The sequence below is a fragment of the Ambystoma mexicanum genome, chromosome 6q, assembly GCF_040938575.1.
Source record: "Ambystoma mexicanum isolate Mex_15411 chromosome 6q, UKY_AmexF1_1, whole genome shotgun sequence".
In the NCBI taxonomy this organism is placed as follows: domain Eukaryota; kingdom Metazoa; phylum Chordata; class Amphibia; order Caudata; family Ambystomatidae; genus Ambystoma; species Ambystoma mexicanum.
The window spans coordinates 1,648,103,427-1,648,119,885 of record NC_090937.1 but is presented as its reverse complement, the minus strand read 5'-3'; the positions used below and the strand labels follow the sequence as shown (position 1 = coordinate 1,648,119,885).

The 16,459-nt window shown below is 42.6% G+C and overlaps 1 protein-coding gene across 2 annotated transcripts in view; it reads right to left on the bottom strand.

Annotated features, from left to right (window-relative positions):
- Positions 1 to 8,660: 8,660 nt before the first annotated feature.
- The window catches only part of LOC138516976 (zinc finger protein 271-like), a 72,944-nt gene continuing 65,145 nt past the window's right edge, over positions 8,661 to 16,459 (bottom strand). The window contains exons 2-3 of one of the 2 annotated variants that reach the window (XM_069632463.1): positions 12,303 to 12,349; positions 8,661 to 11,543 (exon numbers count right to left, since the gene is read on the bottom strand). In XM_069632463.1, coding sequence (XP_069488564.1) covers positions 9,800 to 11,374 — 1,575 coding nt within the window. In that variant the 5' untranslated portion in view covers positions 11,375 to 11,543; positions 12,303 to 12,349 and the 3' untranslated portion in view covers positions 8,661 to 9,799. Of the gene's footprint in view, positions 12,350 to 16,459 lie in introns of both variants that reach the window. The other variant, XM_069632462.1, reaches the window with a different exon arrangement.

Here is a 16,459-nt window from a genome sequence, read left to right as displayed (position 1 = left end):
ATGAGTACTTAGATATTGTCAAACGAGGAAGCAGAAGTTATAAGAAGGAGGGAAGACAAGGGCAAGCCTTGCAGATGAAGAAAAGGGATTCACCCTGATTCCTCAAGCAGGACACAGTACCTTATTCAATGAAGAGGCTGGTGCCACGGCAGTTGTTCCTGGTAGTTTCCTGCAGACCCTCGGTTCCCGGAGCTTCGAGGCGAAGGAGGACGTCTGGAGGGGTCTGCACCACTCAGGGATGAGGCCGGCAGCAGTGACGGTGAATAAAAGGTGCGCTCCTTAAAAACAGGAGAGGCTCTTCAGATGGCTATCCGGACCACTACAGCTGTGTGCAGCGATTTCGACCAAGAAGAGGATCCTCTGGAGCCAAGCTCAAGGGAAGAAGACTCCGGAATGGATCTTCTCTGGTCGTCGAAGGGTATATAGCTCAGGACTGCAGCAGGGCTTCACCGGGACGGGATAGTTGCATCAGCTGACTTCTTCTCCGCTTCTCTTTGGTTCCTTGTAGTTCCAATGGCGACTCTGACTTCTAGCCCAAGAGACCTGCCTTTTATGCGAAAATCCCCCATTCACACAGCCTGGCTGTCAATCACGCAGCAGGGGGGTTGTCCAGCCCGGACATCCACCTCAGCCAATCATGGTAAAGTGCGCTTGGGTTTCCTAGGATACCCTGTGCAGCGGGTGACTAAACCCCTCCCTCACATTCAGCCCACCTAGACACCCAGGAGCCTAGAGGAGGGCTTCTTGGCAGAAGTCTGCCAAAAGACAGCGAACAAAGAAGGCAAACCCGGTTTGCCGCGCAAAGTAAAACACAAGAAGGACTTTAACAAAAAGAAATGGCGGATAAACCCGACAGGAGCCAAAAGAAAAAGGATTTGGTCAAGCGGGTTTAAGTTCGAGGCTAATACAATAGCCTAAAACAGTACCACGTTTATATAGTATAATCGCGGTAGAAAAGTTGGGATAGATACCACTGCCACCTGCCAAGTCTAAGGGCCTCATTACACGGAAGGCGGTGAGCCATGGCGCTATTGGCGCCATGGCTCATGCCGGTAAAATACCGGCACCGCCTTGGCGGAAAGGGGATTTACCGCCCCATTCCAAGGTTGGAGGGGCGGTAAATCCCCCTTCCGCCATTACCCTTCCCCATACCCATTTCTGCCCCATAGGGCTCATAGGGCTCTATGGGAATGGGGAAGGCGCTAATTACGGCACCACAATATTGCGGTGCCGTAATTAGCTCCGAGGTCCCTTAGCGGGTTGGTTTTTAATGCCTGCAAAAAGCAGGCGTTAAAGCACCAACCCGCTAAGGGACCTCGTAGTAAGGCGGTAATGGTTAACGGTCACCGTTACCATTAACGGTGGCCGTTAACCATTACCGCCTTCCGTGTAATGAGGCCCCAAATGTTAAAAGAGCGAAACAATGCTCTACGAGGTACAGATAAAAAGGGCTAAGGATTAACCCCTTCCAGTACTCCATGTAAGATGGGGTGTACTGGATCTGTGGTTAAATGACTAGTAAAGTTAATGGCAACTTTACCCTTTTCTGGGTGACAGGAGTCAACACCAGAAATGGAGTCGGTGGGAAGTCTAAAAGACAACCCTGTGTTAATGCACTGAAGGTGCTGTGTAACACACAACAGAAGGGGGCTACTGAAGTGGTGTACTCCAGAGTCTACAATCTCAAAAACAGATGAAACACACATGGCAAACATGGGTAAGAGTGGGGGAAAAGCTCACACGCTTACCAAGTGAAGGAAATAACTAGGTAAGGGAAATTAGCTATTGAATGAGAATTCTCCCTAACAGCTTTACAGCACCTTACCGCCCATACTCCCTCCCAACACACCACTTCACCCTCCTACACCACTATGCAAGAGCCCCAAGGTCCACACACAAATAGCTCACTCCCCATGCAGAACCCCTCCTCCACTTCCAGCAGAAGCACCAGACTCAGAGCACAAACTCATACACTAGAACACACATGCACCTTATGCAATCTTCGCCTAGGCTCTCGATTCACTCACAAATACCCTCTGCACATCAAACACCCTCTCACTTTCCAATCACACATCCAGGCCCAGCCAAACACACCCCCCCACCGTCCACACACCCAGCCTCCTCAATACCACCAAAACCACAACCTACAGCCGCCTCATATAAATTGTGCCCTCCTCAATGTTAGATCACTCACTGCTCACACCCTAGAAATAAATGACCTTCTAACCAATAACAACATTGACCTACTAGCCACTACCAAAACCTGGGTGCATGAGGCATCCGGCCCTGCCATCACCCTGGCACTCCCAGAAGGATAACCATCCTTAGAATAGACGGACCAGCCCACCTCGGAGGAGGAGTAGCCCTCATATTCAGAGAAACTCTCTCCTCAGATCCATTAGCCACCCCTGGCAAAGCGACTCTGATATGCTCTCTGTTAAGCTCTCACTGTCCCCCAATTGCACCATCAATATACACACGCTATACCGCCCCCCTGGACTCCCATCAGACTTTCAGACACACCTCACTCACTTACTCAGCAATAACATCAAAGGATCCACCAGGACTCTCCTTCTCAGAGACCTGAACCTAGGACTTAACGACCCCAAAGACAAGGCTGCTGCCACCCTTGCCAAAGAACAGAATGACCTAGGATTCACACAAAAAATCTCCACCCACCATAACAAAGGCTGCACCCTCAACTGGGTCGCTGAGCATAACTGTCTCACCACTATCAACTCTAACACAGTTCTACCTTGCACCGACCACAACCTAATTGAATTCACCCTACTCACCACATCCAGTTCTAAAAAGTCAACACCTGCACCTCCCACGCTAGCTAGAAGCTCTAAAAAGCTCTCCTCAGACAATCTACGCCCGAATCTGAACATCCCAGCACTTACCCACCCCTTCTCAGATGATCCCAACACCTTAGCAAACATCTACAAAGACACTCTATCCAATGCTATCAACGCCATAGCGCCATTGGAATACAAAAACGGAAAAAAAGACTCTTCACTCAAACTCTTGGTTCACAGAGGAATTCCAATCCATGCGTTCTCATAAGAGGCTTTAAAAAACTGGCAAATCAACCCTTGCAACAACACCAAGAACTGTTGCAACCTTATTTCCAAACAATAATAAGAGGCCATCACTAAAGCGAAAGCCAACACCTTTAACACACAAATCAATAATGCAAACTCGCAATCCAAAGAAATCTACTAAAAATGTAGACATTTGTACCAAAATGCTCTTGTTATGCGAGCCCTGCCCTTGCCATTGGCAGGGCATCACCCCTCCTACTGTCTCCGAGACCCACTGCTTATAATACTTTTCCACCCTGTCATGATACAGTCGCATGGACTTATACACGTGCTCTATTGGTGATCCTTCACCCATGCTAGTGATGTCTATTTATTACTAGCCGTGCAAAAATCCTCTAACGCGTCATGTAAGCTGCCGCTTGCTTGTAACAATAAAAACAAGAGAATCAACCCACACCCTTCACTCTCACCCTTCCGTACACACATACGTCGCTCCAAGAGATCGGGCAGCACTACACCACACTGCAACTCACGTAAGTGCTGCCCTTTCTAGGGACTGCTTTTTCACCCAAGAAATTAAACTGCCATATATGAAACTAATACACTACACTAACAACCACTACTTATTCCAGGCCTACTTATAAGATACCACTACTTCGTAACAGCTAGCAACAAAAGATTCACCATATTCTAAGCTTTCATAAACAAGTTGAGTTGAAAGAAAACAAATGTTTTTTTTCATAAGTGTACCTTCAGTTTTGTGTGTGGTACGCGATTTCCCCCATTTTTTAACAGGACAAGCTTGCACGGAATGGAAGAGGAGGGAAGGAAAGCTCAATGGGAACACAGAAAGGCATCCATTTCTGAAAAGAGGGTCAAATTTCAAGTTCTGGAAGGTGTCATTTGTGCAGGTCAAGTAACAACTTTGTACCCATAATTCCAATAGTTTGGCAGAAAATTGGAAAAGGACAGAAAAAACTGTATGTGCTGGACATGTTGCACTAGTAAGGTAATGGATTCCATCCCATGAATATTGAGAAAAGTGATGCACCGCTACATTCCCCGACTCTTCTATTTAGGAAATCACATGTTTTTCATTAGGTTTCATCTTGACGTACTCAGCATTTAAAAATAAGGAAAACCAATGTGGTGAAGAATTTTATGTATGTTTGTTTGTTTATTAATTTGTATGGCGCACCAAACCCAAAGGTAACTGGGCGCGACAGAGAACAGAATACATGGATACTTTAAGCTTAGTTACAGAGTAAGGCACAAGGGTACATGAGAAAAAAGAAAAACATTTGCAAATAAATAATTGAGCAAATCAGGTGAAGGAATATTCATAAGTCCAATTATAGAGGTCAGAGTCGGGACAGAGTTCAAAGGCTGAGGTGGGTCACAGTTAGTCTTGGGAGTCGTTGGAATGTAGCCATTTCAGAATATTGCACCTAAAGCTGTAATAGGATTGATCTATTCTGATGTCAAGTGGGAGAGAGTTCCAGTACTGGGCTGCCTTGTCCGGGAAAATACTGCCACCTGTTTTTTGTAACCTGAATCTCGGTGTCTGTAGGCAGTAGGAATTGGAGGCTCTGGTAGGATGGGTGGAAATTCTTCTCACTATTCCCTCTGCAAGGTAGACGGGAGCTGCGTTATTAAGGCATGTATAGGTTAGCGAGGCTATTTTGAGTGAAATCCTGTCGCAAATGTTGAGCTAGTGTTGTTCTCTTCTTACATTAGAGGTGTGTTCTCTAGTAGGTAAGTTGAGGGCAGTGATATGATATGATAATTTATTTATAACGCACTTAATACCCAGAGGTTTCTAAGCGCGGACCCGGAGATCGAACCTGTGCTCCTCTGTGTTGTCTTGCTTCCATGGTGAGTACGTTGCCCCTAAGCTATCCTCCCAAGACAGAATGGCAAGCACACACTTTTTGTAAGTGCACAGGCAGACCTTTTGAATTATAGGTGAGTTGCGCAGGTTACAAAAGTGTTCAGTTCCTAAAGCAGAGACTAAATGTAGGGCACAATTGGGAAACGATAGGGCTGTGTAACAAAGTACAGTCGTAAAATGTAGGAAAACATTATCACAACAAAGTTTAATGAACACATGTGCAAACTTCCCACATTCCCACAGATGTCCCAATGAAAACAATACCTCACATGTGTGGGTGCACTGACCTGGGTGCTAAGGGAAAATGCTAAACCACTGGTACATCGAACACCCTGGGGAAATGAAATGTATAGTGTTTTTGGCCTTTGCGACTCCCACAGATTTGAGCCTGGTTGTTGCAGCCACCAAGGAAAACATGGAACTCCACATGTATTCCTGTAAAGAAGACGTCTCTGGGAATCCAAAGAGCTCTCACTTAAGTATGTTGCGTTACAATTTATTACCCAGAATGCCATGCAAATTCCAAAATGTATGGGAAAAAAAGCACAACTTTGCAAACAGGAAACCACTGAATCATGCATGCAACTCCACATGTCCTACCTTCTCATGTTCCCACAGGTGATCCAGTGAATGCGGTTTCTCACATGTGTGGGTGCACTGACCTGGGCACAAAAGGGAAAAGCCTAAACCACTGGTACATTGAACGTTCTGGGGAAGACTGGATTTGGCTTCCTGGACAACCACAGATTTGCGTGTCACAGCAACCAAGGGAAACAGGGAAATTCATGCATGTCTGAAAAGAAGACACCCGTGGGAATCCAAAGAGGTCTCACTTGCATGTGTCACTTTACAATTTATTACCCAGAATGGCCAGCAAAGTCTAAAATGTAGGGTAAAAAAGACATTTTTAAGAGATTTGCCACCAGAAAATACCAAAACACGAGTGCAAAAAAACATGTCCTACCTTCCTACATGTGTCCCGATGAAAACGTGCCTCAGATGTGTGGACCGACTTGGGCGCAAAGGGAAAAGGCTAAACCACTAGTACACCAAACGCCCTGGGTAATACTGGATTTGGCCTACTGGATATCCCACAGATTTTGGCCTGGCGTGTTGCAGCCACCAAGGAAAACAAGGAATCACAGGCATGTCTGAAAAGAAGACACCCAGGGGAATCCAAAGAGGTCTCACTTGCATGTGTCACGCTACAATTTATTACCCAGAATCAGCAGCAGAATCTAAAGTGTAGGGGAAAAAAACAATTTGGAGACATTTTCCACCAGGAAATAACCAAAACACGCGTGCTACAACACATGTCCTACCTCCACACGTTCCTACAGGATGAAAACAGTACCTCGCATGTGTTGGTGCGCTGATCTGGTTGCAAAGGGAGAAGGCTACATCACTGGTACACCAAATGGCCTGGGGAAATGAAATGCATAGTGTTTTTGGCCTTCTGGAAAACCCACAGATATGGGCTTGGTTGTCGCATCCACCAAGGAAAACATGGAACTCCATGGGCCTCATTACACGGATGGCGGCGGACCAAGGTGCTATTAGCACCTTGGTTCATGCCGGTAAAATACCGGCACCGCCTTGGTGGAAAGGGGAATTACCGCCCTATTCCAAGGTTGGTGGGGCGGTAATTCCCCCTTCCCCCATTGCCCTTCCCCATTCCCATTTTTGCCCATAGGGCATAATGGGGAAGGTGCTAATTACGGCACCGTAAAGCAGGCGTTAAATTCTCCAACCCGCAAAGGGACCTCGTAGTAAGGCGGTAAGGGTTTACCGGTACCGGTAAAATACCGGTACCGGGAAACCCTTACCACCTATCGTGTAATGAGGCCCCATGTATTTCTGAAAAGAAGAGATTCGTGGGAAACCAAAGAGGTCTTGCTTGAGTGTGTCGCGCTACAATTTATTACCCAGAATGCCCTGCAAAATCCAAAATGTTGGGGGGGAAAACTCTATTTGGAGACATTTGCAACCAGAAAACCACTTTCGTGCAACAGAGATCCAGAACAGACGCGGGTACAGCAATGGGCAAAACAGCCGCCAACACAAAAATCCTTTCCCTGGTGGCTCAGTGCTCCTTACTGCTGCAGGATTGGCAAAATGGGACCAGACCCTCAATGTTAACCACCACGGGAAGCAGAAAGGATCTGCTCCTCCATGGGAAGAAACCTGAGGGGGCTGGCCCACAGGCATAAAGCCAGCCCCCTGTTGCCCTCAAGTGTACCTCTGTCCAAATTGCCCTATGTTGTTTTGCCTTCATTGGGGGCAAATCAGTGCAAAACTGCACCAATTTGCCCCCATAAAAGGTAAAACAACATTATGCCATCTGGTTGGAATTTTTCGAGGAGTGGGGTGCTGATTAGCCTGGAGGCGACCACCCCCCAATATCATATCCCTGGTGGCCTAGTGGGGAATTCTGGGGGGGCTGGTCCACAGGCTCAGGGCCAGCCTCTAATTCCACCATGTGTGCCTTTTTAGCAAATGGCTTCTTTGCTCCCTTCCTTGGGGTGAAAGGGTGCAAAACAGCACCCATCAGCCCACAAAGAAGGCAAAACATTGTGCCATGCTTTTTGATTTTCTTTGGTGGGGGGCTGTTTGGCTTGGTAGGGGGGGCTCACCCTCAAAATCAATTCTCTGGTGGTCCAGTGGTGATTGCTGTTCGAGTCTCCCCTTTCCAACGAGCCCTCACTCGAGGAAATCGGGCTAGAAATGCTTGAGCAGCACGCAAAAGCGTGCTGCTATGTTTACAAGCTGAAGACTTTTAAATATCACTTCCTGATGACGTTGGGCACATAGCATGTTCAAACGTCATTAGGGTGACCCCCTGGCCCCTAAGCACAGAGGGGGAAGTCCTCCCCTTCACTGCCTGGGGGTCACGGAGATCGGCGCTGCAACAGGTAGGGTGATCCACCCTCCCAGACGTGAGTAGTGCGGACGACGAGCTATCTCGTCCTCCACACTGTGAATATAGCGCAGAGGATGAGATAGCTCATACTCCGCACTTAAGGGGTTACAATGCCTATTGTTGCTAATAATTGATCTCAATTATAACTTCACAGTTTCTAGAAGACTACCAGGCTTCACATGATTGTAAGTGTGCAATTTAAGTTTGGCTGACTTTCATCAAACGATGGCCGTTCTCAGCCTCCGCGCTCTGGGGAGGTAGTTAGACAAAGGAGGTACCGCAAAGCTATCCCTACACTGGCAACACAGTAACATGACTTGGGCTGTTGTTCTCATAGATCTAATAAGAAACAGGGGTTTCAAATAATTTTCCTCTAGCCAAAGCACTCCGGGCAGATCAACATGACATGAGCGATACTCTCGGCTTGATTGCCATAGACTGGACATGCATCTGTTACCTTGATGTTCCACTTACTACTCAAGCATCCCACAGGTAAAATACCTAATCACAACTTAGTAAAAAAGTGTTCTGATTGACTTGGGGCAAACACTGTCCAAATAATCCTCATATCCAAAAGCTTGCTTGTATTCACAGTACATCCTTAGCCTGGGCGTTTGAACAACCAAGTTCATGACATCAAAGAACGTCAAAAATATGTAATCGATAAAAATTAGAAAAGCAGCGCAGATGGCTCAGAGGCAAGGCGCTTACTTGGAAACAAGACAATGCATAGTAGCAAAGGTTTTCTACACGGTACCATTCTTACAGGCTGCATTCCGTCATGAAGCACAATATAAAATGCAAATTTAATTTATTTGTTTTTAATTCATCGGATAGTATTTTGCACAATACATTTTTCACAGAGGAAACACCTGAAAAGTGAAACACATACACGTGTAAGTTTTGTTCTGTATTACTTTTTCACCAATCATGAATTGTTTTTAATAACTGCTATTATTTTCTCACAGTGAGATATGTTCAGTTTAATAAATATTTTGAGTTAATAATGAATTATTGAACGTGTACCATCTGTACCACAGAAAGACAGGAAAAATCAAATAACGACATGCACTTTGCTTTTTCCCATTCATAAATCCCACTTCGTGTTTAGTAACATTACTCTCCAAAAAAAACACGGCCCAGTGCTGGAGACCTTGTAAGTTGTTGATGTTTTGGGTGTCAGAGTCATCCATGTAAACACCTATGAATTCCCCAATGGGCCATGGATTTGCCTTAAAGTCTTCTGACATTTAGAACATGTATGTGGCCTCTCACTGCGTTTTTTATTTTGTGGTGTTTCAATAGACTAAGATTGTAAATTAAATCCTGATCAAATTGACATGTATATATGATTTTGCGCAAGGGTGATTTTGCTAATGTAGTTCTAGGTTATGCTGTTGCTTGAAAGTCTTCTCACATTCAGAACATGTATGTGGCTATTCCCTCAGTGTGATTTCTCTGTTGTATCACAAGTTGATCATGTTGCTAGAAAGCCTTTTTCACATTGCGGACATGTATGCTGCTTGTCCCCGCTGTGATCTGTTGTAGCACCAGTTAACACTTTTGCTTATAGCCATATCACATTCAAAACATGCATGTTTCTACCCAGTGTGAGTTCTCTGATGCATCACCAGTTGATAATTTAGCTTGAATGCCTTATCCCACTGAGGACATGTATATGGTTTACCCAAGGTATGATTTTTCTGGTGTATCAAGAGAATACTCTTCACCTTGAATGACTTGGTATATTCAGAACATATATTATTTTCCCAGTGTGGTTTCTTTGATGTTACAAAAGTTTACTCCTTTGATTGAAAGGCCTATCACATGCTTGCAACCCATAGCAATTTCTCTGATGTACTAATAAATTAACCTTCTGTTTGAAAGACTTATTACATTCAGAACTTGTATGTGGTTTCTCCCAAGTGCAAATTCTCTGACGTATCACAAGTTTACCTGTTTCGTAGAAAGACTTATCACATTCAGAACATGTGTACGGTTTCGCCCAGTGTGATTTTGCTGATGTAGCAAAAGTGCACCCTTCTGCTTGAAAGACTTATCACATTCGGAACATGTATATGGTTTCACCCCAGTGTGATGTCTCTGATGTATTACAAGTTCAGCTTTCTGCTTGAAAGACTTATCACATTCAGAACATGTAAATGGCTTCACCCCAGTGTGAATTCTCTGATGTATTACAAGTTTACCCTTCTGCTTGAAAGACTTATCACATTCAGAACATGTATATGGTTTCTCACCAGTGTGATTTCTTTGATGTAGCACAAGTGCACCCAGTTGCTTGAAAGACTTATCACATTCAGAACATGTATATGGTTTCTCACCAGTGTGATTTCTCTGGTGTATCACAAGTTCACACTTCTGCTTGAAGGACTTATCGCATTCAGAACATGTATATGGTTTCTCCCCAGTGTGATTTAGTTGATGTACCACAAGGCTTCTACTGTGCTTGAAAGAACTATTACATTCAGAACATAAATATGGTTTCACCCCAGTGTGATTTCTCTGATGTACCACAAGGTATCTACTTTGCTTGAAAGACTTATTACATTCAAAACATGAATATGGTTTCACCCCAGTGTGATTTCTCTGATGCATTACAAGATCACCCTTCCGCTTAAAAGACTTATCACATTCAGAACATGAATATGGTTTCACACCAGTGTGATTTCTCTGATGCATTACAAGTTCACTCTTCTGCTTAAATGACTTATCACATTCAGAACATGAATATGGTCTCACCCCAGTGTGATTTCTCTGATGTAGTATAAGGTTACCCATTTCCTTGAAAGACTTATCACATTCAGAACATGTATATGGTTTCTCCCCAGTATGATTCCTCCGATGTACCAATAGATTATCCTTCTTCTTGAAAGACTTATCACATTCAGAACATGTATATGGCTTTTCCCCAGTGTGATTCCTCTGATGTACCAATAGATGACCCTTCTGCTTGAACGACTTATCACATTCTGAACATGTATATGGTTTCTCCCCAGTGTGATATCTCTGATGTACCACAAGGTTTCTACTATGCTTGAAAGACTTATCACATTCAGAACATGTATATGGCTTTTCCCCAGTGTGATTCCTTTGATGTACCAATAGAGTATCCTTCCGCTTAAAAGACTTATCACATTCCGAACATGTATATGGTTTCTCGCCCGTGTGAGTCCTCTGATGTACCAATAGATTATCCTTCTTCTTGAAAGATCTATCACATTCAGAACACATATATGGTTTCTCTCCAGTGTGAGTCCTCTGATGTACTAATAGATTATTCTTCTTCTTGAACGACTTATCACATTCAGAACATGTATATGGGTTCACCCTAGTGTGATTTCTCTGATCTACCAATTGATGACTTGTTTCTTTCAAAGCCTTGTCACATTCAGAACCTTTATGTTCTGTCTCTTCAGTGTGACATTTCTGATGTTGACATATATGACCGGTTTCCTTGAAAGTTGTTACACATTCAGGACATTCAAAAGGTACCTCCATTGTTAAGATGCTATTATTAAATAGTAACTTCTATATAAAATGCTCCTGGTCAAATTCAGTATATTCATATAACAATCTGAATGTCGCTGACGGTCTCACAAGGTCAGGTGAAATTTTACACACATAAATGTCAAGAACGAACCACAATCCTCGGGCACAGTAGGCAAGTCTGAAAAAAGAAGGAAAGTTCAGCTGGGGTCTCCAAAGAAAATGTTAGGCACCTTTTCACATGTAGCGCACAAGTGTGTTGCCTTAGATAATATTTCATAAAGAGGGTATACAAGTACCAATTAATGAAGAAAAAAAGCATCTACTTTAAAGTGGCAGCCCTAAGCATCTCCTCTGAACATTCACTTTCTCTCCTCCCTCCAAAATAAAATCAGCGGCCCACCATTAGATGGATGTATGTTCTGGACGACTCGTCACCAGTGCACTTGTATAGTCATATTCCTTCTGGCTCATAAGAAGCCTCATTAGATGGACATTTGTATTGAATGTTTTGATTGTCAGTGCATTTACAAGGGGCCTCTGCTTAGTGTATTCTTCAAAGTATTGTTCAGAGGAGGCTGAAGCCTCTTTAGTCCATTTAAATAGACACTCTGGGGTTAGAATCTCTTGTCTAGCCATTCCCATATCCATCAAACAATGCCACATGAGCATATGTGTGTGGCCTTATCTGTGTACATAGCGTGATGACTCAAAACCCCTGTTAGCGCAACAGGGTTATAGTATGGGTAGCAGACAGATTACCTTCTTAGTGATTGCTATTGACTGGGCACAGGAATCGAATTCATACTCCAATTGTAGTCTTTTTTTACTGAAATGTCTGCAGAGTCTGTGAAATAGTTGTCCCATGGTAGGAAGCTAAAATTTGGGAGTGACTCTGTCATGGGCAAGAGCATGTTCGCAAACCTTTCTCATAGAATACCTTTTACAAACATTTTTCTGTTGTCCATGATTCCTGCTTTATTGGCCCTGTTTGAAGGAAAAGGAAAACCAGGATTAGTGTTCCATAAGTGACACATATATAATTCTTGTTTGAAATAGCATATGTGAAAAGCAAAAAGGAATGTGTTGACTACAGAAAACTGGTTTGATAACTTCCTGTAATACTACTGAATACTACGCGAAAAGCATTAACACAGAAATCAAGAAACTTGTGACCCATTGACCAATCCTACATCATGCCCACAACCAGGATTAACAAAGCCTGAAGAAGTGGGGTCTTTGTAGTCTGTGAAATGGCTAACCTGTCTGTCGGTCATTGCTGGTTGTGGTCAGCTGACTGGCTCTAGGCTGCAGAGAAAGGATGGCAGACCAGTAACAAAGAGGAAAGGAAAGCTTGACGGCAGTGATCTGATCACAAAATGGAACTAAAATGACAAACATAACAAAGCAAAGCCATCAATAATAACAAGCAATTTATGGAATCACAAAACAATTCAAAGGGAGAAAAAAATGAAGAAGGTGATCCAAATACAGAAGCAAAAAATAAAAACTATGAGGAAACAAACAGTGCCTTGGGATCCATCAAGGTCTGTGTCCTTTTTAAGAAAACAAAAAACAAAGAAACTCTAAGACAAAAAGATAAGTTTGAAGAAAAAACAACTAAATCCATGGAACAACGGACTAAGAGTATAAAAAGGAGTTTTACAACAAACACAAAGAAAACAAAGAATCTACCCTTACTCCGGACTCATAACTCCAACAAGAGTAAAGTCTTTTATTTTAAATTGACTATGCCGAGTGAGCGGACCATAGTAAACAAAGAAGCATTGGAGGCCACGAGAGATGAGAAGGTGACAGAAAGGAAACCAACAAACAAGATGCAAGAAATGGTTGAGTCACCTGAAATCGAGGCGATCGGCCAGGATCTGATGGACCTCTCGACATATCTGATCACAGACGAAGAAGAAAGGGGGAAGATGTTGGACACCCAAACATATGTGATATCAGATGATGAGGAAAGGGGAGAGGTGATGGAAAGTACCAGTATGGAAACTGAATCAGAACAAGCTGAACAAGAAAAGACCGACGTAAGCAATACAAGTAGCTTGGTGGACTTCATAGACATAGAAAAAGAACAAGAGAAACCAGAAAGGAAAAATAAGAAAAAAACAAGCCGAATAACCAAACGAGTTCAGCAAAGGAATGTCATATACCAGCAGGTAGAACAAGTAAGACACACTCCCGAGAGAAAGATGAAGGAAAGCTGGTACAATTGGAAACTTTGATACTGGAAAGGATGTTGTACTATAACGATGGCCTTATTCTCAATTGAGCAAACATCAGATTGAAGCATCATATTCCAGCCTTGCGGCTGATTACGCCTAAGGACATCGCAATAGTAGAGTTCCTCAAAGAAGATCGACTAGATAAGGTACTATTGCATATAGTCTCAAGACTGGTGAAAAATCTGCTGGTGGAAGAAGCGCCCCACTTACGACAAATTGGGTTTGATTTAAGAGAAAACACTAATTTGCCCCCAAAAAGAATAGGGAAATACACAAGTGAGGAAAAGAACAAAATCAAAAACGAAGAAACAGGACAAACTAAAAACAAATGAGTTTAGAGAGAACAGGAAAAAAACATCTGTAAAAACACCAGTTGGATAACACAAAAGACGGTGAAGACAAATGGTTATGGTTGGCCAACTTGGTAGCATCAAGAAACAACAAACACTAATGTTAGACATCACGGACAGAGGAACCATGAACCTAGTGAGCTGGAACACAAGAGGTTTCACAGACCTTTTTAGAAAGGGAGACCTGCAAAAACATGGAAATAAAGGTGTTATGGTTACAAGAAACATGGTTAAAGTGAAGCCCCGATCATAGAAGGCTACCAAGTACTAATAAATCTTGCCACAAAAGGAGTAAAAGGAAGACCAAAATCAGGCGTGTTGGTAGTCCTAAAAAATCACCTAAATTGGGAGGTCCTTCAGGAGCATAACTTAACTCCCTAAATCAGCTCCTGGTGATTAAGACGGATGAACTGCCAACAGTGTCTAAACGAGTCCTGATACGCTTGAACGTATACTGGAACCCGTTAGACCAGGCAATCACTAATTTTCCAGAAGATGTTGCAACACTGCTGGCTGAACAGAGAGAAAAATGGTCTGACCCTCTGTTCATAATAGTGGGAGACCTAATCTGTTCTTGTCTTGACGTTAAGAACACTTTAGATGATTGTGAGCCAATGACAAGTACAAAAAAACAAAAATGAGGGATTCGCTGGAGAAATTCCCTTATTTCAAGAGACTGTTTAATCTTAAATGGAGTAACAACACGGGATATCCCGGCTAAACCTACCTGGAAAGGCCCATTCTCAACAGAAACCTTGGACTACATAACCATTTTGTCAAACTTGTCAAATAAAATAATCAAATTGGTAGTAATTATAACATCAGCAAGTGACCATAAAATCTTCCAATTAACATGCAAAAAGATGAGTAACAACAAAACAAATATATATGGCAACAACATGCCAATGTCAGTAAATCTGGGTGGAAATAGACTAAAAATAAAAGCTGGAAGACTGCCGAATCTAAACTTAAATTTGAATTCCTTGATAAGTAAAAAGAGAGATGACGATAATACCAACATAGATTATATACCACTTTTACAGGAATTCAACCCCCACCAGATGATAGGTGACAATAAACCAACAAATAAGAAAAGGCACGTCTACGACAAAAAAATAGTGGAGCAGAAGAAAATGCTTTAGAAAAACATCCAAATCTTACTCAGAAATAAAAATGTAGAAACAGCGGCGACAGTGTACAACCTAAAGCAAAAATACAGAAACTGTACAAAAAAAATTATGCTAAATCAAGACTCAACTTGATGTTAGAGAAAATCAAGAAAAAGAACATAAATAAAATTTGGATCATGATAAATGAAATAAATGTCCCACAAGATTCCTTAATGGCAAATCCAGTATCGGCAAAAAATGGTGTACCTTTTATGCCCAATTTCCAGAGAAAACAACAAAGACGATAATATCAATCATAAGGCCAACCGACGATAAAACAATTACTGGATTATACAACTTCCACAATTGACTCAGTTAACAAATTTGGCACAAATTAACTAAATAGGAATGTCCACCGCAAATACTGTATAACATCAAACAGTTTTACACAAAAGCATCGGTGAGAGTGAGGTTAGACAAGACAGGTCTAACAACAAATAAAATACCCACCTCAACGGGTCTGAAGCAAGGTTGTCCATTAGCATCCGAACTATACAATCTATACATCACAGATATAGACGACTACTTCCAGACTATACGCATATTTCCACGGAAAATTGCTGGAATACCGATAGGGAGGTTACTCTATGCCGATGACATAGTGCTCATGGACCAGACGCCGATTGTCCTTCAGCGACAGTTAACGACCTTACAAACATATTTAGATGTTAACTACCTATCGATAAATCCAGACAAATCATGTATATTGAACCTCTCAAAACCAGCAAAGAATGATCGGATGAGGTTCGAATGGTCTTTCAAAGAAAAATAAAATACCAGAAGTAACTTCCTTAATTTACTTGGGTGTTTATATAAACAATAGCCAAAGTGAAGCACAAAGAAAAGACCTAATGTGCAAGAAAGCAAAAAACCTGGCGGCCAAGGGTAAAATCCTTCTAAGAAAATACTGTAGATTCACACTGATATCGTTAATAACTTTTTACAGAATGAAAGTGGTACCCATATCAACTTACGGAGCTGAAACAGCTTTTTGTTTGCAGACAACATCTGGCCTCTCTTAGAGGGTATGTTCTGGCGGTCTGTATTGCAACTACCAAACGCTTTACCAATTCAATCTATAAGGTGGGAGCTCGCCTTAACTTAATTGAAAGCAGTAGCGGATTGGAAGCTGCTTTTGTCATTTTACAGAAAATTCCATGACAAACCACTGACGGGTGGGTTTGAGGTACTTAACAAGGCATTGAATTAAAATAATGAACCACTGCTGCAAGAATGGGCAAAGAAATGTGAATCTATCCTGAAAGTAATAAATGAGACAAAAGAGGACTTGATGGCAAATCCATCGAAAACCAAAAGAAAACTATATTGGAG